Here is a 26,814-nt window from a genome sequence, read left to right as displayed (position 1 = left end):
CAATGATGTTTGAAGCATTTGTTAGAATACTAATATATGGTAGCCTATTCCAGGTGATTTGTTTCAAACCTTCATTATTTGCTTCTATTTTAATGCTTAATCAAATAATGGAACATCAATCTATAACCTATATAAATCATTGCTAAATGCTATTTGAACTAAAATAGTTACGAGAACATGAAATTATTAAAACGGGGCAAATAGCTGGTATATTTCCCATACTTCCTAATATTAATTCAATAGAACTCTTATTAGGATACCAGAGACACAGCTCACTATGGTGATCAGTTCAGAGCATTAGTGACCTACAAAAATGGCAGTGTGCAAGTCACAGCAAAATCGATCCTGACTAGAAACAGCATTTGTAATTATAATAAAGCGTGTGACGTTTTGATTAATGTTTAGAAATGAGATGAATTTATATGTCTATATTTTCATTCATGGTTTCCTTATATTTTGTAGAGCTATAAGGTTATTTCTAAGCAGGAGAGAGGAAAAATGAGCAATGCCCTCGCTGAGACTCGAACCATGGACCTCTCGAATACATGTCGAGCGTGCTGACCACTACACCCCGAAGGCATGCTAAGAAGGCGGGAGAAATACCTTATATACTTCCCCTTCTTTAAAGGACGTCTGGGGATTAGGGCAAAGAAAGTCTATGCAAAGAAGGAAAGTCTCCATAGACGTAATATAAACCAGTTTGTCTTCTACCGCCGCTAGAAAGAAGAGGGACAATTCGCCAAGGGATTTGGCGACGGAACCTGTTGGCGAGAGTTTCCCTCTTTGTGATGTACCTGGCCGAGATTTTCCACCTCCGCCACGTGTACAGGAAAAATTGAGGAACGCGGGTTAAGATGAAACGTTCTTTGACTTTGCGCGATAATTTTACTTGAATTTTCGTGCTTTTTTGCTTTACTAGTTGAACTTGTATTATCCATATCGCAGTTTGATGTCTGATTTTATATCTGTCAATTTGTAGGGAAAAAAATCGAGTCACACAGCTTTAAACTCTTGATAAACGTGATCGTCGAACCTGTTCGAACTTCGACATCAGCTTCGAAGATTTTTGGCGACAGATATTTCTCGCATGCGCAGTTGTGTCCCTTTTCGTTCGGAGGGAGCCACTCCTGCTGCTGCGAAGCTTTCCTTCTTAACAATACATATTCTTTGATTAGGGGACCGTGTCGCCAAATCTTGGTGGTGAAGAATCATCATTCACTACCTTTTTCTAGTTTGTGCGCCGCTGTAGAGATATTAGGTTATTTCCAAGCAGGAGAGATGAAAATTGGGCAATCCCCTCGCCGGGACTCGAACCACGGACCTCTCGAATACGTTGAGTGTGCTGACCACTACGCCACGAAGGCATGATGAGAAGGCGGGACAAGTACCTTATAATTTAATATTTGAATAGGAGAAAACTCTGAGGAAGCGTCAGTCTATAAAAGAAATTCAGTGAAAGAGGAAAAACACGTTGTTTCTTTGTTTGTTGTTTTCTTTCTTTCTTTTCTTTTTCTTTTTTTTTTTTTTTGTTTTTTGTTTGGGGCTTTTCCTATAGTTAATTTAGAATTAAGTCATATTTATTAAATTTTCTTTGCGTTGTGAGGAAAATTTATATTTCTAGTGAAATAGGTAAATATGTATTTAATAAAAGATAAGAATTTTATACAAATAAAACCAAAATGTCAGCTAAGTTCAGAATTATTAGAATGATAATTCTGAAAATACCAAACTGAAGGTAAAGCAAAAGTATAAATAGATATTCTGAATTATTAAAATGATTATGCGAGTTTCCTACCAAGGAAATTTGTAATTATTTCCGCAGGCTACAATACGAATGCAAAATTTTGAAATTTCTGCATATTAGGATACTGATAATTGCAGCTGTATTTGGTAACCATTAAAGAACAAAAATTAATTGTAATTACTGCAAATATTCAGTTGTACATTTGCAGATAAAGTACGAGAAGACCGAAGAATTTGTCGCCCATTTAATGACCTGAAAGTTTATTAGGTAGTTATTGTTAATAAAAGGACTGAATTATTAGAACGTGTATCATTGCACGTACCGAAAAAAAAAAAAAAGAAAAGTAAATTTCGAGAATATTCAGTTCTAATTACACTTTCAATTAATTGTATATTTAGTTTCAGGCATAATATGTTTTTTCCTTTTATATTCACGGACGATTAAAAATTTCCCGCTTTGAGAATTAATTAATTCTGAGCACACAAAAATTCTTTAAATGCTAGAAAATTATTAAAAGTATTAAAGGTACAGGCGGATAACTCATCTGGTAATCTTGAAACCTGCTTTAGTGTCAGTGTCATTTATCATCTCCTTTCTTTTTGAAAAGTAACACCGTTTTCGTTAATAAAATATTTTTGATTTGAAATATTTTAAAAATTTCAATCGTTCATTTTGAGCTTTATTTCGGAAAAAAAAAAAAAAAAAAAAAAAAAAAAAAAAAAAAAAAAAAAAAAAAACCATTCCTCATGAAGAGGGGAAATGAAACGGTTTTATTATGCATTTCCTTACTTAGTATTGTATAAAAGAATCATACAGGTTCTTAATGCAATTCTGGGGAATGGCATTCCATATGGCTTCGACTTGTCGCCACTGTTCAGTCTTAGTGTATGCGCACCAGCTTGTGCGAGCGAGTCGCCGACCGATGAAATTTCAGGCATGCTCAGTGAACGACATATCCGAGGAAAATTAGTATTAATGTGGAAAAGTCAGATGCCATCCTCTTCACGAGGAAAAAGAACATAGACTATGATATCCACATTAAAATGTATGGCACGCCCATCCCCTGGACCAAGCAGGCCCAATACCTAGGTGTCACATTAGACCAAACTCTCACATGGACCCCTCACATTACAAAACTTATTGAAAAGTTCCGGGTTCGTAAAGCTACACTTGTCCCCTTAATTGCCCGGAACAGCGTTCTCTCTATTGATAACAAATTACTCATTTATAAAGCCATGTTACGTTCCATCATCACCTATGCCTGCCCTGTCTGGGGGTATACTTATGATACCCATGTGCAAAAACTGCAAGTTCTACAAAATATTGTGCTTAGGCAAGCGGCGGGTTGTCCGTGGTTTATTAGAAACGCGGCAATCCACCGCGAACTTAATATACCATATCTAAAAGAATATATGGCCACTCTGGCCCTCAGATTCTACCAAAAAATCCCTAATGTCTGTAACCCTACTATCCCTGTATTGGATTATAATTACAATAGCCAGGCCTTCAAAAAAAGGCCTCGGGCCGTACTCAGACATCTAAAATAACCTGTTGATTTGCTTTCTTATTATATGCAATGTCTCTGATCTGCAATTGTTAATTTATAAATTCACAAATTATCACCCATGTTTAATATATTATATTAATTTTTCATTTCTGCATCTATGTACCCAATTTCTCACTATTGCTTATATTTTTGTGTGTTGTATTTCAATAACTATGTGTGTCACACTGGACTCTTTGGATTCGGTTGCAACTGGCATTTCTTTTTTCTTACTCCGCATTTGCCCTCGCCCGATGGGGCGTGTTAGCCACTGCGGTGGCCCAGTCTCTTGAGATCTCACTGGATTATCGCCATCTTCATGCATGTATTCGTACCTGCTCCAAATTAGGAACTTTATGTGATCGAAAATCGTATAGTATGATAATCTAGGGTAGCGCATCACGCGCGGGTACCTGACTGCAATGTACTAACGTACTGACGCTTGATCCGAGGAATAAGCAGGCCATGGAAGAAGGGAAACCTGTTGGGCCCTAAAAAGGCTTGCGCAGTCTGAGAAATATGTGCACGGGGCATTACCCTGATGAAGTACAGAGCCCAGAATGCGTTGAAGAATGGGAAGGACCTCTGGCTTGAAGTTGCTCGCAATCTGCACTAGATGGGATCGACGACGGTCATATCTAATATCTCCCCACACCATGATGCCAGACATTTGTGCGGTCTGAATAACATACTGTGGTAGCAGCCGTTTCCCTTTGTAACGTCTGACACATACCGTCTTTTTCCGAAAATAAGACACTGTCTTACTTTCCTTTTTGGTCCAAAATACGCGCTAGGGCTTATTTTCGGGGGAGGGCAAAAATAAAAGTATATTTATATATTTTTATTTAATATTTATTTTACACAGAATACAGAAATTTAAATTTATTCAATTACAGTCATGTCATCTTCTTCTGGAACATCGTCATAAATAAAATTCCGAATTATATTCTGATTTTCTTTTAAATCCATTTCCTGTTGAATCATTGGTCCGAATCTCTCATGTCTTGCGATATAGCTATCGTTAAATGAATACTTCTTGTCTAAGTAGTAGCCTGTTCGTAGTGCATTGGAAACATCACTATCAGTTATTTTATTCCATGAATTTTTTACCCAATTCACAACTTCTTGTCAGCCTCGTTTTACGAAATTACCTCGATGATTTCTCACCATTCTGTTTTCAATATATTCATTGATTTCCGTCCACAAATGATGCTTGAATGGCTTGTTTATTGCAGTGTCAAGTGTCTGGAGGTAACCAGTCATTCCTGCCGGAATCATCATTTGATCAATCTTCCTCTCAGTAAGAAAGTTTATCATGTCTTTAGCGCGGTGAGTATACTGGCTGAATCCCAAACATACATATAAACTCTATTCTGACCCTTCAACAGTGGTGGCAGCATAAAATCAACCCACTTTCTTTAACGAATTCTTTTTGTCGCATTATTTTAACCAGGGATTATTTACGGGGAACGTCTTATTTTACAAAAAGTTCCGAAAATCACGATAGGGCTCATTTTCGGAGGATGTCTTATTTTCATTAAAAGACGGTACTCTTCCATCATTGTGCTCCAGATTGTAGGGAGATTCTTCGAAGAAAGCAACTCCTTGCCACAGGGCATGGCACGCACTGTGTTGCGGTGCCCATTGAAGTCGGAGACGTATGTGATTCAGCGACGGGGAGGAAAGGAACCCTCGCACGTAGTTCATGCTGCAGCATACGGCGACGAACTGTAGAGCTGGATAATACAACACCCGTAGCCGTGCTTCAACGTTGTGCTAACATACGAGAGGACGCTGTACCAAAGAATCTCTAAGGAGAAGAAGTAAAGGTTCCCCGGGGCAAATGTGGCTCCGTCAGACCGAAGAGACACATCATGTATATCCCTGAAGCTTACTTTAAAGGAGCAAACCATTCCAAAGCTATCCACCCTCCGTACCTCACTGCGCATGTGCGAAATAACATCAGGAGGCAACAAAGCAGCATCAAAGAATGCAGCATGCCGTCGGCCATGTTAGCTATCTTTTACCACGTTGTTCGAAAGCGTTCTTTGTTGTTGTAGTCAGAGGTACTTGGTTTTAGCTATGTGAAATTCTTTTAAAGACTTTTTAAATGTAATGCTGTAAGTGAAATAGTTTTGGCTATTGAGTGAAAACTTTGCTCTTGGTTTTCACAATGGTCATTCCAAATAATTGTCTAAACGTTTTCATGGTAATTTGTTTTTAAAGTTGTTGTCGGATAATTATAATGTATTTCAGTGTTTTCAATTTATTTAGGGGTGCCTTAAATTGTCTTTAAATATTTTTTTCTGTTTCAGTTAGTGATTGCAAATTTTGCTTTTAAAATTTCACTGTAAAATTTTAACTATGGATCCATAAAAATTTATTACGTTTTGTATGGCATGTGTTTTCCCCCCTTTTTAAGTTTACAGAAGAAAAGAATTAAGAAATTTATTTCATTTAAATTTTGTCTTCGTACGGCTCGCTGTTTAAATTGAATGTAAAAATTGGACAGGATTTCTATAATTCGCCCCAAAATTCCAACTAACATCCTTTTGCTCATAAAACTCCAGAAATGTATGAAAATAAAACATTTTGAGTTATTTCAAAGTAAAAAATTTACTATCTCCTCGAACTGCGCTGTTTAAATTTCACCCTGCGCTGGTGTTTCACTGCATAGCCGTGGCTCTTCGGTACAGCGGCGCAGAGGCGAAACAGGTTTACATTGCGTCTCTGGAAGCTTTCATTCTTCTCCTTAGAGATCCTTTGGCTGTACGATCCTTCACAGCCATGCGAATGAGGTGTCGGTCGTCCCGTGCGCGTAATGGCAGACCGCACATTGAGTTGAACAATGTTAAGCAAATTTCGCTTAGTGCGCATGCTTGATGGTGTACCTTTGGCGCGGGGAGAAATATTGGCGACTAAGCAACCCTACGCTAGCTTATTCGTGATCACCATGGCTGTCGAGTGTGTTCGAGTGATGTTTTAATGTTGTGGAACTTTGCTTATTAGTTATTTTAACGTCCATGCCCATTGCACTTGCTTATTTTTCTAATATATGTTTCATTGTGATTTATCAATAACAGTGCATTTAATATTTGTTAACATATGTTCGTAATAATTCGTTATTTAAATGTAATTTGTTTACATGTTATAATTCAGTAATTGTAAACTGGAGTATCTCGCTTAGTTTGTTAGCGTATATTCGCGCTTTTATTTTATCATTTCAAAGAATTTAATAACTAGCATTAAGGAATTGTAAAACTTCTTCAGTGTTATTTGCAAGCACTTGTTATATCCCTCAGTGTTTCTTTATGTATGTACGAATGGAACGTATGGTAAATCCTGAATTGTTTTTATTGCTTAAAAGTATAATGAATAAATTTTCAACTAATATATCCTAAATTTCAGTCTTTTTCTGAACGTGTGTGTGTGTGATTATGGCAAAGCCTCGAGGGCTATCTGCCTAAAAGGAGTGATGCCTTTCGTGGAGGACTTTCTAAGGGAAACTGGCTGGTATACACGTTACACATGGGGAAAACCACGAAAAAGCCCATGCAGCCAGCCCGTTCGCGGGATTCGAACCTCGGACCGAGCTACCAGCGTTCAGCGACTTTACCACTCGGCCGCTGGTGGGCCTCTTTTTCTGAACGAAAATTTGTACAGTTCCAAAGGAATGTACAGAATTTCATAGGTATTATATTTTACATTTTTAATGCAAACACTGCTTCACATTACTTCGCAATAATTTCAGCTTTCTAGTTGTTTGAGCAGTACAGCAAAAAATAGTATTTTAACACAGAATTAATTTACATTTACATTATACTCTACGAAGATTTAAAAGCCAGATTTGTTTACAATCAGATGGCGGTATATCTACCATATACCGTATTTATCTTCTTTTCAAATCGCGCCAACATAGTAATTACGCCAAATTGTTTTCTGGGCATGCGCAGTATGCGACATTCGTTTAACACTGTTCAACTCAATGTGCGGTCTGCCATTACGCGTCCCGTGCAGTTGGGCTACTGCGGGCCCCATTGGCAGGATTTCACCTTGTTTGGTTCTCCTCTATCCATTTCTTCCAAACAGGCATCATTGTTGTAGCATTACGCCGCGTGCGGACTGCGATTGCTCGATGCGCCCTCTCACATACCGAAGATGCCGTCTCGTTCGAACTCCATTAGTTGTTGGTATGGCACTTTCCCACTGTTGACGAAGCGTACTGATCACTGATTAAACGTTCATCGTAGACAGAGGTCGATAAACAGATTTCAGCGCAACTTTGTAGTCCTTTATATTCATGGATCCTAGCGGTCGGTTCTCATTCGAGGTATGCGCAATCGCTTTGTAATTCTAATCATTTGCATATCTTACCTCACTTTGCATTTCCTGTAAGTTTGGTTCAGTTTGCATAATTCCTTCATGGGGTTGCAATTTTCACAAACATTAGTGTAACTCACAAACGCTGAAGAATAAAATCTAATGTGTACACCACATGACTTCCTTGTACGGAATATTAAATTATACGCATTTGTTTCTTGCATTTCCTTTAAACTTATTGGATTGAATTAAATCTACTTCGCCGACAGCGCATAAACCACAATAGAATAAATACATTCTTTAAAATTCACTCTAGTATTTGTTTACTATAGCGACACTCTGACGCTAGATTCACTTAACAGTATTAATAATTATATAACAGTTAACTTATATAATAATTATATAACAGAAACTAAGTTAACTGTTATATAATCCAATAATTATATAACAGTTAATTTACATATTTCGTTCATATTATAACTCATAATGCACAAAATTTATATCATTTAAAGAATAGAACTATCTAATCGTTGCCACATGTTCTATTCAAATACTATAATAAAGCTAGAATGATGTATAAAAGAAATTAAGCATACAAAACAAAAAAGAAACAGTTTTTCACAGACGATTGAGTATTTCTCATTTAATTAATTCAATCCTCGTTTCGCGAGAAGTCAAAAATACATAAAAACTCAAAATATCTGTATTAAAAATTACGAAGTAAATCTCAAACACTTATTTCCTCGAAAAAATTCCAGAAAGAATTAAGCATGATTTAATTGGCAATAATAAAGGAATGAGTTATCTTTGTTGTTTTTTGTTTGTCTCCTGTTTCAAATGTAAACATCAATGGCCGCCATAAAAAAAAGGCTTAGCGGCACTTAAACAACTTTAAAATTGTTGATAATTCTAAAAATATTGCATACAGATTTACTAAAGGCATAAAAACCTTACCGGAAGATAAAAGAACATAATAAAATCATTTTTAAAGCAAAAAATGTACAATTTACAAACATATAAGAGTAAAGAAACTGAGATCACTCAGCCGGGTAACAGAGTGGATATATATATAAATATATTTATATACGTTTGGTGCGGCCGATTGCAACCAAAATACGAGGTGCACATCTACATGTTATAGCAGTCCTATATACAAAATTTCAACGCTCTGAGGCTACACGGTTTTGAGTTATGCGAGATACGTACGTACGTTCGTACAGACGCCATGAAAAATTCTCTTCAGAATTCATTTTAAAGCAGTTTTATAATTTTTTTGGAGGAAAAGAGTCTTTTATTCTGTCCTTATGTACAGATATCACGCAAAAACATCGTTAAATTGCATTCGATAGCGGTCAAAATGGATATTTTCGTTGAAATATGCTGCCTGAAACTTTTCGCGATTACAATACTTCCTTTTTACTTCGTACAAGGAAATAAAAAAAAAAAGGACAGTAATTGGTGTAAAGAAACGATAAGCAAATTTTCAGTTTTGCTTGCAATATAGGAAATTGCAAGCCAGCCAGAAGTCTATTTATATATAATTGAGAAAGTATTGTGTTACATTATTACACAGATAAAATAATTTTTGGTAAAGTTAGGCATTTATTTATCTGCATTGCATAACCGTGTATTTATATTATTATAGAGGCAAAGTATTAGTTTAGAGTTTTATTGGAAAAACTATGCATTTACTTGTCTGCAGTGTGGAATTGCGTATTTATATTTGAAATAATTTTTAATTTACTGTATATGAATGTTAAGACCTATTTTATTTTATTCATTTTTATTGCACTGAGTTACATGTTTGGGATTGCTAATTAAGATGTTTTTAGGATCTTTCAGGAACTCTGATAAAATTACAGGTTTTGAGTTTGAAATGGGTCTATAATTTCAAGGTAAAAATGATTGTTGATGTGCTAAAGAATAAATTTGCTACAAACCGCAGTGTATTCACCAGAAGAGCTGAGGTTTTAAGTGACAAAAATAAAGAAGAGGCCTAAGCGGATAAAATAGTATCAAAGGATAAAATTTATTAAGTTGCAAGTTGTTGAATAGTTGAGGTGAAACTTATGATCCAGAAATACTATATTTACTTATTACTAGATTTTTCATTTATTTTTTCTTAAATACATGCTTAGCTAGTAGTTTAATTACTTATGCTTAGATTTTATAAGAGTAAGATCTCTAAATTAGAAGACGTTAAGGGGGCTCATACACCTTAAACCCTTATGATCTTCGAATATGTGACTGTTGCAAGAATTGAGATAATTTATTTATTTTAAAAGCAATTACTTCGAGCAATTTACAGCTGACAGCTGCTTTGGAAACTAGCAAACAGAAAGTTTGTGTTGCCACAAATATTTTTGTAATTTAATTCGCTTTGTGACAAAAGTTTTCGTCATATTTCCACTTTGCGCGCATGTTATTTTAAAAATGGCTAATGGTACACACTTGAAATTAGATGGAATTCTTTATATGGCCACTATTTTCTAACTGAACCGAAAATCCGATGAATGAAATTCTTAGAATTTTTGGTTCACAGTAGTTTCTAAAAGTTATAAAAGCTATATATTAAATATGGAATTAAATTATGCAACAAAATGTTTTAAACTGTGCGCGCGAGGGGGAAACATGACGAAACATTTTGTCACAAAGCGGATTAAGTTATAAAAATATTTGTGGCAACACAAACTCTCTGATTAGTATTTCAGAAAGCAACTATATTATGCAGTCAGTTGTAAAACGCTGGAAGTAATTTCTTTTAAAATAAATAAGTTATTCCAATTCTTGCAACAGTCACATATTCGAAGATCGTATGGGTTTTAAGGTTTTGGAGTCCCCTTAAGCATACTGATAATAGCGTGAATTGTGTATTTAATGAAACTATAGAGAATAAATAAATTCACTTTGCTCGAATAGTCTTTCTAGAGTCGAAAGTGACATTTCTAATTTTTATATACAATAATATTACACAGAAATACGCTTTTGTATATGCACTGAAAATTATCATTGGAATAGTTTTGTATTAATAATAAATTTTAAAGGATAATTTTCAATATCTGGACGATTAATTACTTTTGCTCACCAGTTAATTCGTGAAAATTTATTAATATTGCAGTGTTAATTAATTTCATTAATTTTTACCCTAAACAAAACGAATAAACAAAGCCGACTGAGATAATTTTTTTAAAGAAATTAAACTGGATGATAAAGATATTGAACTTTTCTATCCTTTATTTTCGTGTATTATTTTCGCATCTAAATACATTTATGTTTAGTTTTGTTTATTTGTATTGTTGAAAGAGTGGAATCTGCCGAATGTTTAGCTAATTCTCAGATTCAATTTCATTCTTTTTATATCGTCTAGGAGTTTGTAAACCTAACAGTATTATTCCCCTTGAAGCATAAAAGGAAATATAGTAAGACACAAAATAATTCAACGACATATTATTTGGAAGACAGGAAGCATGAAACTCAAAAGGTAATAAATTAATTAAAATTCTTGTTTAACGAAATTTGTTCTGAGTTTTCCGAGAAAGGAAAAAAAAAAGTAAGAGTACATCATTGGCCATTAAAAAAACATTCTCAACAACACAACACACTTCATATCTGTTTATAATATATAGTCTTTCTAATTATGAACGTATTACCCTCCGTAATTTTTCCATGAAGAGATTATATGACGATTCTAACGAAATAAAAATCTGTAAACGTGTAAGGGTATAATATATTGATAACGTCAATATTTCTGTCTAGATTACACTTTCATCAACTTTTTTTCCAGTTACAAAACTTCTACTAATCAAATAGCTTTCAAAGTTTGCTTCTAAAGTGTTAATTTAATCTAACCTCTAATGTGAAAAGCATTTTGCGAAGGTAATCCTTTGTGTATTGAGAGCGTGTTTGTGATAATTCAATTACTTTCATCTTATGTGGAGGCTATAACTTCCTGTAACATCATCTTCATTCTTAATGAAAAATGTATTGTTTCTAACTACTTTAGTGAAGCACGTTTAGGAGTTCGATTACGTCAGTTACTCTTAAAAGTTGCGTTTATAGATTTAAAAGACACTAGATTTTAATAAAAAAATTTTACTGATATTAAAATATATCGATATTCACACGGAAAAGCATGAATAAATGATCCATCTAAAGCGATAATGCAAAAAAGCACTAACTCAAAATAAGGCTTGTATCATAAACCATCACTATCTTATATTTATAATTTTTACTCCTTGTACGAAGTAGCAAAGGAATTATTGTAGTCGCGAATAATATCGGGTATCAAATTTGAAAGAAAATATCCATTTTGACTGCTCTGCAATCCATTTGAACGAGATCTTTGACTGACTTCTCCCGGGGGTTGACTCAGGCGAAAGCCTGGGAAGTACTGGTTAGGATCTGTACTTAGGCAGTCTCAACCACGGGGGTATATAATTTGATTTCACGGGACTAGAGCCCGAGTACTGTACTCAGGTTGGTTCAGGCTTGGCAGGGACCGTACTGGTAGTGTCGTGTCTGTTCTTCCGGCTGTGGTGGAGCTATATAGTATGATAGTTTTGTGACCTTCTCGATGGGGGTTCAGTCCTCAGGGTCCCAGTGACGGGGACTAACAGAGTAAGGCAGAGCACCAAAACGAATCTATCCGTTGCCGAGGGAGTGGTGCCCCGGGGCAAAGGTGACGCAGCGTTTAATTTTTCTTTTGCATCAGCGACAATATGTTTTCGTCCTTGCTGAGGCTGTATAAAGCCGGGCAGGGACTGTGGGGCCTGCGCCACCACTGAGAGGTCCACGTGACCCGGATAACTAACCTCGTAAGGATTTCCCAGGTCAAGGGTCCTGGTTATGGCGAACTTGTATGCACGAACTCCCCTCGGGGGTAGACTCAGGAGAATTTCTGGGAAGTACTGGCTAGGATCTGTACTTAGGCAGTCTCAACCACGAGGGTATATAATCAGTCTTCACAGAAGGCCTGAGGCTACTCGGGACAGTGTAAGGCTCGGCAGGGACCGTACGCATATTTCACAAGTGCACATCAGCGTAGCCACTGAGGGAGGGGTTTCGAAAATAGACCAATGAACTTCTATTGTCTTATGACGCTAAATCTTTGAGCATGTGAGCGTATGTTGTTTACGTTTTAATTTGCATTTGTTTCGCAGTTATAAATGTATGGCGTAATAGTACAAAATCTCGTAGAGCTTTCGTTTCATGAGTTTAATGAATCGCTGATATTTCACTTTCGCAATTTTTATCACGCATTATTATTTGGATTGATGCTCACGGCATATTATGGCTCTTTACATTGAGAAAATGACTCACCCTACAATTAGCCTCGATTATTACGCATTTACTAACACCTGTGGATTAACATAATTTTTTTTTTCATTGAGCTGAGAAGGACTGAACGTTTTTGATGAGTATTTTTTCTGTAGACGGCTATTACTATAGAACATCTTTTTCATATAGATTGCAATAAAAGGTGCTGACTTCTATTTACATATATAACTGGTGTAAATATTTTTCTTATATGCATAGTTTTATGTAAAGATAGCATTTGGGATCACATATTTCTTTCTTCATCTTATTCACCTTTTATTAAGTAATATTTCACATGGATATTTTTGCGGAGTGTCGTCCAACATGTGTTTGTATTTATTTCAAATTTTTTCAACCAGGTAGTGAAATCTTCACAACTGCTTATATTTATTTGATCTAACTTTGCAATGAAGATTTTCAAAAGAAATCGAGGATGCTTTAACTATTTTGTACAGAAAATTGCGTTGCAAAATATTTTCAACCATCTTGCTTAAATCTTAAAGTACGCGAAAGGTTATGTGACATGACAGAAATATTACTGTATGCCCATTGGTCCATCCTAGAAGCCACTCCCTCGGTGGCTATACAGATGTGCACTTGTGAAATATGCGGACCGTACTGGTACTGCCTTGTCTGCCCTTGCTGTGTGGGGTCGCAACATTGTAGATTGAATTTGTGGTGGGACGGCACTTAATTCCGATTGACAACATAGCCTTAGACGGAAGCTGTCCCATCAGCTGCGTTGTATGTATGGACAGAATAAATGACTATTTTTTCCAAAACGGGTTGTAAAATGGATTTAAAAAGGAAGAAATTTTTTTCGTGACGTCTGTACGTAGGTGCTTACGCACGTATGTGTGTATCTCGCATTACTCAAAAGTAGTAGACTCAGGATGTTTAAATTTTGTCTAGAATAAATAATATAATATTTTGCCTTATAAACTCTCTTCACTGAGTAGGGAAGAATTCACCCAATTCTCATCGACAACCTCATTAATGTGAAGTCGTCTTGTATGTTCAATGTGATTTTGGGGGAGAGGGGGAAAAAAACTTTAATTTTTCTTTTTCTATTAGAATAGTAATGGTTTGTATAACACTCAGAATTTTTGTAAAATGAACCTTTGTTTACATTCAAAGACATTTTTACTTAAGATACGATAACACGCCGAACAAATATTAACTTAGAAGTCAAACAACAAAAATCAGCTTTCTCCCATCAATAAAATTCCGAGTTCCATACTTAAGGACCCCATTCCGGATATGAATTCCTGGGGTATTTACAGGATTCCTTGCCAGTGTGGTTTAATTTACATTGGTTAAACTAATAGAGCCTTAAAATTTCGCGTTGAGGAACATGAGGCATATGTTAGAAAAAAGGAAACACAAAAGTCTTCTGTTGCCCAACATTGTTAGTCCGGAAATCACACTTTCAATTTTTCTGCTGCCAAAATTATTCAAAAAGCATCTTCCATTGGTGAATTGGATTTTCTAGAGGCATTTCACGTTCAAAAAAGATCTTTCTGTTCTAGTTAATGACCCTAATTCCAATCCATCTTTGCCTTCAGCCTTTAAAGAAATTATGTTTTAGTTCTGGTTTTATCAACAGATGGCGCCAGTAGCTTATCTCCTGTCCAGGCTTTCTTATCTTATCTAATCATTATATCTTATCTTGTTCATTTGCGCTTTTGCAGCTGAGGATAATGGTTCGGTAAAACCATCGAAACTAGTCCTGTGAAAATTTGAAAAATATAACCCTGATTTTTGTTGTTTGACTTCTAAATTAACATTTTTACTTATTCGAGTCTTTAGTTTCTTGCGCTTTTCAAAAATTTATTTTCATACTGTGCTGTATATTTACGAAAATTTATCCGTTCTCTCGGAATAAATTTGTTCCCCTGATTTTGTTAAACCGTATAATAATACAGTAATACAGTCGACTGTTGAAATATCAGCTTCTTTTCCAAAGGGTTAAAGTTAGCACATTATTGAGTTCATGATTATTTTTGTTTAGTGAAGGTTTAAGGACTCTTGACACGATACGGTCAAGGACATCCGGATTTATGTCCTCAATATGTCATGAATTTCCTCTGATTTTTTCCTTCCGATTTTTAAAGCTCAATTTGTCTGGTTGTACAGAGTTATCCTTCTCTGGATGCTCTGCGATGTTTTCACTGTCCTCAGTATGTGTGTTGTTTGTTTTGTACATTTTCAATAGTATATAACTGTTTCACCTCTGCACAGATTGTCTTCTGATTAGAAATTTTTCTTTGCCTCTGCGTGTTAAAAACTCCCTCTCAAATGCACGCTGCATTGCTAATACAATTATATTATTGCAATGTAGATTTTTATCTCGGTGATTTCTGGGAAAAACACATGGTGCTGTACTAGCTAGCTGTCTATAGATACTGTTAGTCAAAATCACATTATACAAAGCACGTGTTATTGTACTGGCCAGCTCTGTATGGCTACTGATACTCAGAGGCCCAAAGCTGTTTGCACAAGTCATTCGTGGTCCATGTACCCACTGTAACCAATCCTCCAGATCCACAAATATCCCCAAAATACCCACTTTCCAGGCATAATGTTTCATAAATACCTGTACCAAATGCACACAAATCGCTGTAGCAAAATCTACGTGGCATTGTATGTAAATGGACAAGTATAGCAGAAAAGATAAAATATTTGATTTGCATTGCCTCTAGGTCCACATGTAATATTTTTAAAAGAGGTAATAAAAAATGCTCCGTCCGATTTAATTTACCAATGTATAAAATTTTCGTTTTAAAAATTGTGATGCAGATTTTATAATCAGACATAATTTAAATGTAGTGATGTTCCCTGATGCAGCATTAGCATGGAATAAGTTAGAAGAGCCATTTCACTTTAGATTCTAGAACTTATTATTTACATATTCTTCTGTTTTATAATTTACAATTTTTAGGACGTTATTTTTAAGAAGAACAAATTAGGAGTTGCCATCTATTATTCATCATGCTTCTCTTCATAATTTAGCAGCTTTTTCATATTCTTTGTGAAATACAGTTTAAAAAACTTTCTATAGTGTCATTCAACCTGTGCCATTTTACTGTATAATAGAACCATATGGCCTTGTTAGTAAAACTGTAAGCTATACAAATGAAATATCCTTAGAACTTTGTTTTGGGTTTCAATGGAAAAAGGAATAAATCACAAAACTTATTTAAAAAAAGATTTTATTGTAGCAACAACAAACATTTGGTAACAAGGAAAGCGTGATGGAAGGCATGTAACATGAATATTGTGAACATGAAACATTTATTTCAATAAATGGAAGGCGTCAAAGCACATTTATTTAGTTACTAATCATATAAAAAAAGGAATACAGTAATGATATAAGAAAATTCTCAGTTCAGTATGTATTTCAGAAAACCACTTTCGTGATAATATTTTTTAAAATTATTTTTGACTTCTGAAATGTACAACAAAAATTTACGTTTCATGAATTTTAAAAAAGTACTTTATGCATGCCAAACTCTTTCTTACAAATCATATTTTCATTAATAAAAAGGTCATGAATATATTCATATAAATTTAACACACGAAGATCTAGCACATATATATTTGGACTGCACTTCCAAAATTTACTCATACGCAGTCTGAAGCTTTGTAAAAAGAATAATTGTTTGACATAAAGACAAAAATATTTAAATCACATGAATGAAAACCAATACATAATAATTACTGAATATACTGACTGTATACTGAATATGTTATTGGTCGACATAACTATCATTCGTCAGTGTTGGGAAGGGATATCAATGTTAGTACAAAACTAAAGTAAAACTAAACTTCAACAACATCTTTTTTCTCGTTTTCATTAAATTATTTACACAGTAACATTCACTTTTGAGCTATCGAAAAGAAATTTAATGTTCATTTCAGAAAGCGGTCATAAATATAGTTTTAAAAAATCTTTCTTTTCATCAGAAGAATAGAGTACCTTGATTATATAAAATGCTCTTTAAAATATAATTTTTTGAGATGATTAGGATAATAAATTAATTCATGACTGAGTATTATAATTTCAATTATTTTAAGGAATGAGATAATATCTTATTACTATAAAATTTTAGAGACATTTGGTAATTTTTGAAAGCAGAAGAGATGAAAAATTAGCAACGGCCTTCGCCGGGAATCGAACCACGGACCTCTGGAATACCGGCCCAGCGTGCAGAACCATTACACCACAAAGGCACGCTAGAAAGGTGGGGGAAAATACCTTATATACTCCCCTTTTAAAGGGCGACTGGGGTTTCCAGGGGATCCAAACGACAAATCCTGGATGGGGATAAATCATCATCCCCTACCCTTTTAGTTCGGGCGCCACTGTAGAGACATTAGGATATTTTTGGAAGCAGGCTCGCCGGGAATCGAACCCGGACCTCTGGAATACCGGCCCAGTGTGCAGAACCACTACACCACGAAGATTTGCTAGGAAGAGGGGGCATACCTTATATACTCCTCTTTTTAAAGGGCGACTGGGGTTTTAGGGGACCCAATCGCCAAATCCTGGGAGTGGAGAGTCATCATCCAAACCCTTTTAGTTCGGGTTCCACTGTAGAGACATTATTTTTAGGAATCAGGCAATATGAATAATTCGCAACCGCCTTCGCCGGGAATCGAACCACGGACCTCTGGAATACCGGGCAAGTGTGCAGAACCATTCGATAGCAAGGCGGGGGAAATACCTTATAAAATGTTTAACTTTTTTATTGCTTACAATTTTCCAACCTTCCTGTTATTTTGACAAAGAATTATCTTATACGCTGACATAAATTTAACGAATACTGGATAATTATACGTCTGAGTAATGTATAACTGTGGATGATTTATAAGTCTCTTTGGTTTTATGGTTTAATAATTGCAATAATGCTAATGCCCGTACATAAAGACCCTCTCCAAATTTGCTCTCATAATAGACTCCATGACGTAGGCTTGTCACGCCGACTTTAGGTCAGAGCCAACTTTCGCTTTTCTTTATCTATATTCTGTTGGGGTATCTTACAACAACGTATTAATCCTAACTCAATACTTTTGATTTAAAACCACAAATGCTGGCTGTTCTGTAAGCACAAGTGATGCCTTCTGTTAATTTTTGTTTCAGTTAAATAAAGGTATCCTTTATACAAATTTTCAGTGTCTGTGATATTTTATAAGACTGACGGATAATTCACTTAAGGTTTTAGAAGTTTCGTGCATTTGCTACTACCAAAGAAGACGAGACTTCATAAAGTATATCTGATAATGGTACGATTATATAGGGTGCGGCAGCGTTCATAGTAGGATATTAAAAACACACCACAAGGCAGTAATTGCAATTTATTTATTACCTCTTATGCCAATTAATAGTTGAAAGTATGCCATTTACTAATGTGTAAGTCATTGTCCACTGTGTGGATTACTTTTTGAATATGATGCCTGTCAAATGATGCCCTCTCTGCACAACACATTCATCTAGGAGGCGTTGGAAGCTTGCCATAACTCGGCGTAACTTATTCCCTGGGACATTGCCGACGGCAGTTCTGATGCGATCTTTCAACTCAGAAATGGTGGCACAACGTGTTCGGAAAATCTCTTGCTTCAGGTGGCCCCAAAGGGAAAAGTCTGCACATGAAAGATTAGGTGAGCGAGGCGGCCAGGAAATGTCACCAAAACGGGAAATTACTCTATCTGGAAATGCCTATCGCAATGGTTCGTCCATCTGGAACATTCCTATAACGTCCCAAGTTGAAAATTGCCGAAATAGAAGCTGGATAGCAATAACAGAGTAGTTATTCTTGAAATAACTTTCAACAGCAAAAACACGATGCTGTGCGCTCCACCGATTCATGTCACTGTCATACTCGAAATGTCAGCTCATTAGTACACGAATGCGGCACCAGCTGGCGCGCTTTCATGTAGTACATCTTTGTACTACGCAAGTCAAATTGCACTATGAACGCTGCCGCACCCTGTAGTTCCTAAATAAATGTTAAGCGACTCGGTAAGTTTGTCTTCTAAGAACGTTATTTGTCAAAACGCTGTTACAAGATTTATTAATATGTTATGTCGATAACATATTATCAACTCTTTAAGGCTTAGCAGCAATAGCCTTAGTAGCAAGTTACAACATCAAAAAGGATGTTGTTGGGTGAGTTAGAGGTATGGTAATAATTGCCTGATTTAGTCTCTGCTATAATTAAGGGTCAATGGTGAGCATGTTGACTTAATACAGGTATTTAAGAAAGTATAATTAATTGTATTAAATTTTTATATAATTAATTGTATTAAATTTTTATATAATTAATTTTTATATAATTAATTGTATTAAATACAAGTATTATGACTTTTGTTAAATACAAGTATTTTCAGAACTTCGCAACATTTGGTAATCGCATTATATCAATAAATATAACACCCATCAGAACTTCTTAATCCTTAGCGATACTTTTTAGCTCATTTAAACCGAATAATCCTTTTCTTTATTACCATGTAAGTAAGTATACTGGATTGCATCATTTCCTGAGTCGCTTCTGGAATAAGGTTCAACTGCGAGCGCACGGTATTTATTTAGAATCTTTTTAAAATTTCTTTTTGCTTTTGTCTTTATTAAAGTTCTGAAACACATAAAAGGAACATTATGAAAATAAGTTTTTGCTAAGGTAATAAAATCAATTTTTCATTTAACACAAATGAATCTTCATCAAGTAATTACGACACACAGCTACACTGAAAGGTGTCATGTTTGCATATGTTGGTCAAAACGAAATCTCACGAGATACCAAAGAGAGCTGTCGAATTCTTTCCAATCGATGAATTCCTCATTCTCACGCCCCACTCACATACACCTGCAAGGAACAATTTTCGTCATCAAGCGTTCAATTAAAATTTAATTACTCTTCCCGGCCATCAGGCTCAGGAGATACATCACCGCACTCAGCCTAACCACTCATGCTTTATTAGGTCCACACCGAACAGATTTAGGAATTCAAATTAACGGATATTAACGGATATTCAAATTAACGAGATGGCGGATATCATTCCAAGTTGTTTGTCATGCAGCAGTCCAGACGGAATGTCTCATGAATTTAAATTTTCCTGAAGCCTTGTGCGTATCTTTGGCATCACTTTCCTTTGAGGGTAGTTTACTAGTTAGCTATCCGACAGTTAAATCACGTGACTGAGAAAGCATTCATAATCTGGAAGGAATTTACTTTACAAGAGCGTTACGAAGACGAAGGGAAGTGATATAATTTTAATATAGCGAAAGAGTGTCTAAGCTAACTTTAGTCAATTGTTGTTGGGTAACTTGAAAAATTTCTGAAATGTTTACTATAAAGCAATTTATTTACCTTTAAACTTATACTAAATGATTCAAAAAAAAAAGGTTTTCCTCATTTTCCAATAATCATAAATAACATTTTATTTTCAAAATATATTTATTCATTTTAATTGATTTTTTTATATACTGCTAAAATGACTCATTATGTGAGATGAAGGCAATTTATCTGTATACAATTACTTCCGTTTCATTTCGTGATAAGATATTCATGAAAACATTATGGACAGGTAAATGTAAACAAATTTAAATTCTTAACAAATACGTATAAAAGTAAAAAAATTTAAATTCTAAAAAAGGAAAAAAGCCAAAATAATTTAAAATTGTGCAAACATGTAAAAGATTTAATTCTCGAACTAATCTGCAATATCATTTAAATTCAGAAGCATAAGCAAATCAAGTGCAAAAACTATCCATTAAAATAAATCTACTAATTTAATAAATTAAAAGTAAATTAAACAATTTTTTTAAAAAATGCATATGTGAATGACCGTAGAGTAGGCAGGAGACAGACTTATCAAGGGGAAGTTGCCTCCAAACCTAACTCCCCAATCATTCAATTCGTGTTTCGTCATTCATGCAGGCAAGGGTAAAAGTCAAAACCAAAAGTAATTCCAATAAAGTGGTACCCTTAGAAATTAACATTTAAGAATTAAAGTTCAAAAAGGAAAGTCTTTTGAGTAACAAGCAAGTAAAGTCAAGATTTAAACTTTTTTTTTAGAAAAATTAAATTTTTTTTAAAATTAATTTTTTATAAAATAATAATAAAAAAAATTCTAGAAACCAATGTATTTTAGAAATCCTTGTCTACAGAAACTTTCCCTACACGAATATGCATATCAATAAAAAGAAACTATAAAAGAACTATACATAATCCATATAAACCAATAAGAAACAAAAAGAACTAATTCACAATTTTTAAAAAACTAATATATATTTAAAAATATAATTTCATATTTAAAAAATACTTAGATACTACATAAAAAAAAATTAAAAAATATTTAAAGCAAGTAAATAGTAAGTTTTAATCCTAACTTACCTACTATATGAGTGTTGGGGTCTGCAAAAGTGTTGTGAAAGAGAAGTAAGTGTGTTCTTCAAATTATATAGATGGCGCTTATGTAGGTAAAGTTGAGTGTCAAACTGCTAACTTTGTTATAGTAAAAAAATTTTTTTAAACATTAATATTAAAAATTAAATTAAATTAAATAAAAAATCCTAAAGGTAGTAATATCAATTATTTAGGGAGTTAAGTAACTGAGCCAATCAAGAGATGTAAGTTTGCTTGAAGGAAATTAAAGTGTAGTGGTATGTGAAAAAAATGTAAACTGTTTGTAATTTAAAATGTGTGTTCTGTTAAAAAATTGTGAAAATTGTTAAAAAAATTAAGTGAAAGATATTTTGTGTGAAAATGGCAAAAAATTAAAGTAATTAAGAAAAACTGAAATGTTTTAAAATTAAAGTTTTAAAGTAAAATTTCCCAAAATTTTTTTGAAATGAAGTCCTTAAAAAACCTCTAAAAATTCCCAGAAATTTCTCAAAAATTCCTTTAGGAAGTTAAATAAAGCTTAAATTTGATGAAAGAAAATATTAAAAGTTTAATGAACTTGATTTCAATTGGTATATCAAAACTTAATTAAATACTGGCTAAAGTATGGAAAATTAGAAGAAGAAGATTAAAATCTTCACTCAATTCGGGCTATAATTGAGACTTTTGAAAAGAGTTGGCCCTTTATTAGTAAAAGGAAAGAATCCAGTATTGATTAAATATACATATTTACAAAATATTTACAATAAAAATTTACAATAATTTCTCTACTCTTTTATATCCTTCATTACCCTCCAGCTAAGGTTTAAGGTAATGTTATCATATCCAAAAGAGCCAAAAAATTATAAAGTAAAGTGAAGGACTGCCTTTTTAATATATAAATTAATAAATTTTGGTGGTACTTGGTTATCAACTTGTACATTAATTAGTTTTATGATTTCTTCCTTTAAATCGTCATTTTCAGTACATATATTTTTTATTCTGATAATTTGGCTATGAAACGTGTTTTCTATTACTTTCTTAGAGATATTAGAGTTCCAATTAATTAGTTTAATAGTAGGAAAATGGAAATTCCTTCTTTTATCAAATAATTTAATTTTGCTGTGTTTAATAATTTGCAGGTCTAGGAATTCAAGCTTTTACATGTTTGCACAATTTTAAATTATTTTGGCTTTTTTCCTTTTTTTAGAATTTAAATTTTTTTACTTTTATACGTATTTGTTAAGAATTTAAATTTCATTCCTTGCAGCAATGGCGCAAAGAATATTTAATTAAATATGTATTTAAATTTAATTTTTTTAATTAAATTCAATTTATTCTTATGAAACAATTAGGGACAGGTAAAGATGCATGTGAGGCATATTTGCACACAATATAAACACACCCAAGAGAATCTGGTCTGACAACGGGCTTTTGACACATATCTTGCAATTGCTATTTGAATAAGGAAACTTACATTCAAAGTTGCCATATCTATTAACACTTTAGGAATGAAACATTTTGAACTAATAAAAGAAAAAGGTCTTTTAAATAAATATAGAGGAAACATGATTTTTTTTCTTTAGCTTAACACTCTCTGTTTCTTAAACGTTTTATTTTAAAGGTTTCGTCAGTAATCGAAGTAAAATTGCTTTTCTATGAATTAGAAATATCATTAAGGATCTCTTAATAAATGCACAAAAGAAAAATACGGCGTTTCCTAAGCGCTTTCAGTTTATAGAGTTTGAATAGGATTATCCAAGCTTTACAGCGGATTGCGAAGTGTGTTCACAATTTGCAAAATTATTGTGAATTTCATACTTTGTATATAATATTTGTATTTCAAATAAAATTTGCAACAGTTGAAATATTTTAGCTTATAAATAACAAGCTGTAGGCCTTAAAATTAATGCTTCGATTATGATTGATACGATTTGATTATACGATAAGAATCTTGCTTTGCATAAACATTATTGAATGCATAAGGAAAATGCACTAATGAGCCAAAACATTATGACCAACCGCACGTTTTTCAATGAACTCGTCTGGATGACGTAGAGGGAACGTGATGAAGTGGGAATCGTATTTGACTGCTGCTGAAGAAGGTAAGGATTTTATTCTTGCACTTACTTATGCGAGAAACGGAAAAGGCTGCTGATCTAAGCGAATTTGTTAGACGGCATATTGTAATGATCCAAAGACTCGGAACGAGTATCTCCGAAATTGCACGGCTGATAGATTGTTCACGATCTGCTGTTATTAGTATTTACACAACGTGGTGAATCCGACGGTAGATGCCAAGGTTTTGGACGTCCATACGTCATCAAAAAGGAACGTCGGTGACTGTCCCGCTTGCTACAGCAAAGTCGATCCCAGAGAGTGGTTCAGCTGACAGTCCAGTACAATGCAGGTCAGAGTACAAGTGGTTCTGAGCACACAGTTCAGCGGACACTGTTGGATATGGGACTGCACAGCGGACACTGTTGGACGGGACTTATGTGTCTGTGTTGACCAAGTATCATTGTCAACTACGCTTACAGCGGGAATATCGAGACTGGACCATGGATAAGTGGAAGACAGTTGCCTGTTGCCTGGATGAATCATGATTTCTCCTCCATCACGTCGATGGCCGTGTTAGGGTACGCCGTCTTCCAGGCGAACAGTCGCTCCGATCTGTACAGCAAGTCATACAGAGGTTGATGGTGGCGGTATTATGCTCTGGGAGACGTTCTCGTGGGCGGCTTTGAGACTGTAAGTTGTGGTACAACAAACCATGAAAGCTGCTGACTATCTGAACATAACTACAGATCAATTGCACCCTTACATGGCGTCTGTCTTCCCAACTGGCAACGGAATCTTCCAGCAGGACAATGCCCCATATCACAAGGCTCGAACCGTGTTGAAGTGGTTCGAGGAGTATAAGGATGAATTCAAGTTAATGTCCTGGCCACCTAACTCGCCGGAGATCTACCCGATTTGGGATGTCATGGAGTGGCAGCTCAGAGCTCAAACACGATCGTGTTGGAATATTTCGATTTTGCGTGACCGCTGCTTAGACATTTGGTACAACCTGTCTCCATCTACCAAGAACTCGTAGCATCCATGCCAAGGCGAGTTGCAGCTGTTTTGCAGGCCAAAAGGCACGCAGCGCCTTATTGAGTAGGTGGTCATAATGTTTTGCCTCTCCAGTGTATCTATGAGTTATATTAACTGAGTATCAGAAAAGCATATTTATGATTAAGTAGAAATGCAGTTCATGAATTGTTCAAGTAATGTTCGATTAATCGAGATGCTTTAGTTTTGAATAAGCGATTTAAATTTCAAATTTCAATACTTTACCAATTTCACGTGTACAATGGCAGGTTTTATCAGTCATTACACATAACATGAAAACACATCCACAAATGACTATAGTGCAGTTGAAGTTTAATAAGCATTTACGACTATAAGCATTTCCATACCATAGAGAGAAGATGTCAAAAAGGTTGGAACATTTTTCTGATTACAGAAATAAGTAGCATACTGAAAGCTGAATCTCAGCTTACGAGACGTCTTGTGCAATTGAATTTGAGCATTTACAAAGCTGTGAAAACTTTAACAGTTTGTTATTTTCACTTGAATGTTTTTTAAACGTAAGAGCTCAAATGCATAGCGTACACTAGGAAATTTTTTCCATAAAACACCAAAGTATTTGATATACTTAAATTATTACTGAAACATCAAGGATTTACAGCAAATATGAGTAGTGTTTAAGACATTATAAGCCTTCATCTGAGAAGCTCATGACATGGTAACAGGTTTGAAGCTCTGTGATCCATTTGAAGCTCTGTGATCCAGTTAATCTCAGCATCTTGAATAGAAATTGATCAAAAATGTAAAATATTTATAACTTTTAGACAGTTTTGAAAGCATTCTTTGAAAACAGGTTACCAGAATAAGTGAATAGGATCAAAACATTCAAGTGTAATCATTGATTTGTCCCTGAAATCTTCATCAGAGATCCAACAAGCTCGTAAAATAAGACTTTACTCTCGGCAGTAGGACACTCAATTATCAATTATAACATATTGAGGGCTCAATTAAGCAGCTTTCTCTGAGCACTTAAAAAAACGTTCAATATTTCATTCTCGAAGCAATAATGTTTCATATTTGTTGAAAATTTTGGTGCATCAGGAAAACTTCAATCGACTGAATTTTTATTACTCTTATTTGCCTTTAATGTAAAGTTTCCACACATCGCATCAAAACTTCTGAAAAGCTCTGTGTGTTAGAATGGCACCAATAGTAACGTTAAGTAAGTCAAAGAAAATGCTCATTCACATGGTTCTTGGCCCCCGGAACTGTTAAAAGAGATGATGACGGCTGATATTGATCATACACAACTTCACCTGAAGGCCATGATACATGGTCCACTTGAGGACTCAGGCAAGGAGTCCTTGCTTCTGGTGTTATAGCGTCTGCATTTAATCTGTCCATTCTTATTCCTTTGCCACCTGTGCTTGTTTCATCCATGCCGGCACCATTATGATGCTTACAACATAACACCACTCTAAAAGCCTCTTTGAAGTCTCTATTTAGGAATGCATAAATACAGGGGTTAAACGACGAGTTGAAGTAGCCTAACCACGTGATGGCACTACGAATTTCATAGCTGAGATAGCAGTCTGAGCAATATGCCAAAATGACATACATAAGAAAGAAAGGTAACCAGCACACGCAGAAGACTCCCATGACGATACCTAATGTCCTAATGGCTTTTGTGTCTGTTACCACTTGTTTGGAACGTCGTCTAAGACTCCTTCTGATTCCATGAGCTCCTGCACCTTGTAGGGATCTCTCCAGTTGCTTGATCTCTCTGGCCTGGTGTTCCGCAACCATCAAAATACGAAAATATACGTAGAACATTATTGGCAGTGGGAGATAAAAGGAAGTTAAGGATGATATGGTTGCATATATATGATTGACTGTAAGGGAGCACTGGGTACTCGGTTGGAATATGCTAATTGGATGATCACTGTACCACCCCAGAAAAATGGGAATGAAGGATATAGCAGCACTGCACATCCACACGAAAGCAATGACAAACCCTATCCGCTTTCGTGAAACCAGAGATCGGTAGCGGAAAGGTTTAGTGATGGCCCAGAAACGATCCAGCGCGATGACGCATAAGTGAAGGATGGAAGCAGTGCAGCACATAACATCACAGGATATCCAAAGATGGCAGGCGATGGGTCCAAACCTCCATTGTCTATCAAGGTCATAAATGATAGAGAAGGGCATGACTAACGATGCAACAGTAATATCAGCTGTCGCCAAGCTGGCCAGCAAAAGATTGGTTATGGACCGCAGGCGACGAAACTTGGTCACAACCACTAGCACAAGAATATTTCCGATTAGAGTCATAGTTACCAGGAGAGAACAGATGATTGCTCCAAAAATGCGCAGGCCAAGTTCTCCACCTGTCACTTCACTCCAGTGCAATCCTAAAAAAATAATTATCTCTTAGT

The 26,814-nt window shown here is 35.0% G+C and overlaps 1 protein-coding gene across 1 annotated transcript in view; it reads right to left on the bottom strand.

Moving 5' to 3' along the window:
• Positions 1–16,124: 16,124 nt before the first annotated feature.
• Positions 16,125–26,814, bottom strand: part of LOC118181290 (D(1) dopamine receptor-like) — a 599,888-nt gene continuing 589,198 nt past the window's right edge. Inside the window, exon 2 of the mRNA XM_085816223.1 lies at positions 16,125–26,790. Within this exon, the coding sequence (XP_085672349.1) occupies positions 25,607–26,790 (1,184 nt within the window). The 3' untranslated portion in view covers positions 16,125–25,606. The remainder of the gene's footprint in view (positions 26,791–26,814) is intronic.

The sequence above is a fragment of the Stegodyphus dumicola genome, chromosome 4, assembly GCF_044657685.1.
Source record: "Stegodyphus dumicola isolate Sdum_Otavi_A_Nest chromosome 4, ASM4465768v1".
In the NCBI taxonomy this organism is placed as follows: domain Eukaryota; kingdom Metazoa; phylum Arthropoda; class Arachnida; order Araneae; family Eresidae; genus Stegodyphus; species Stegodyphus dumicola.
This window is presented reverse-complemented; position numbering and strand designations above follow the sequence as displayed.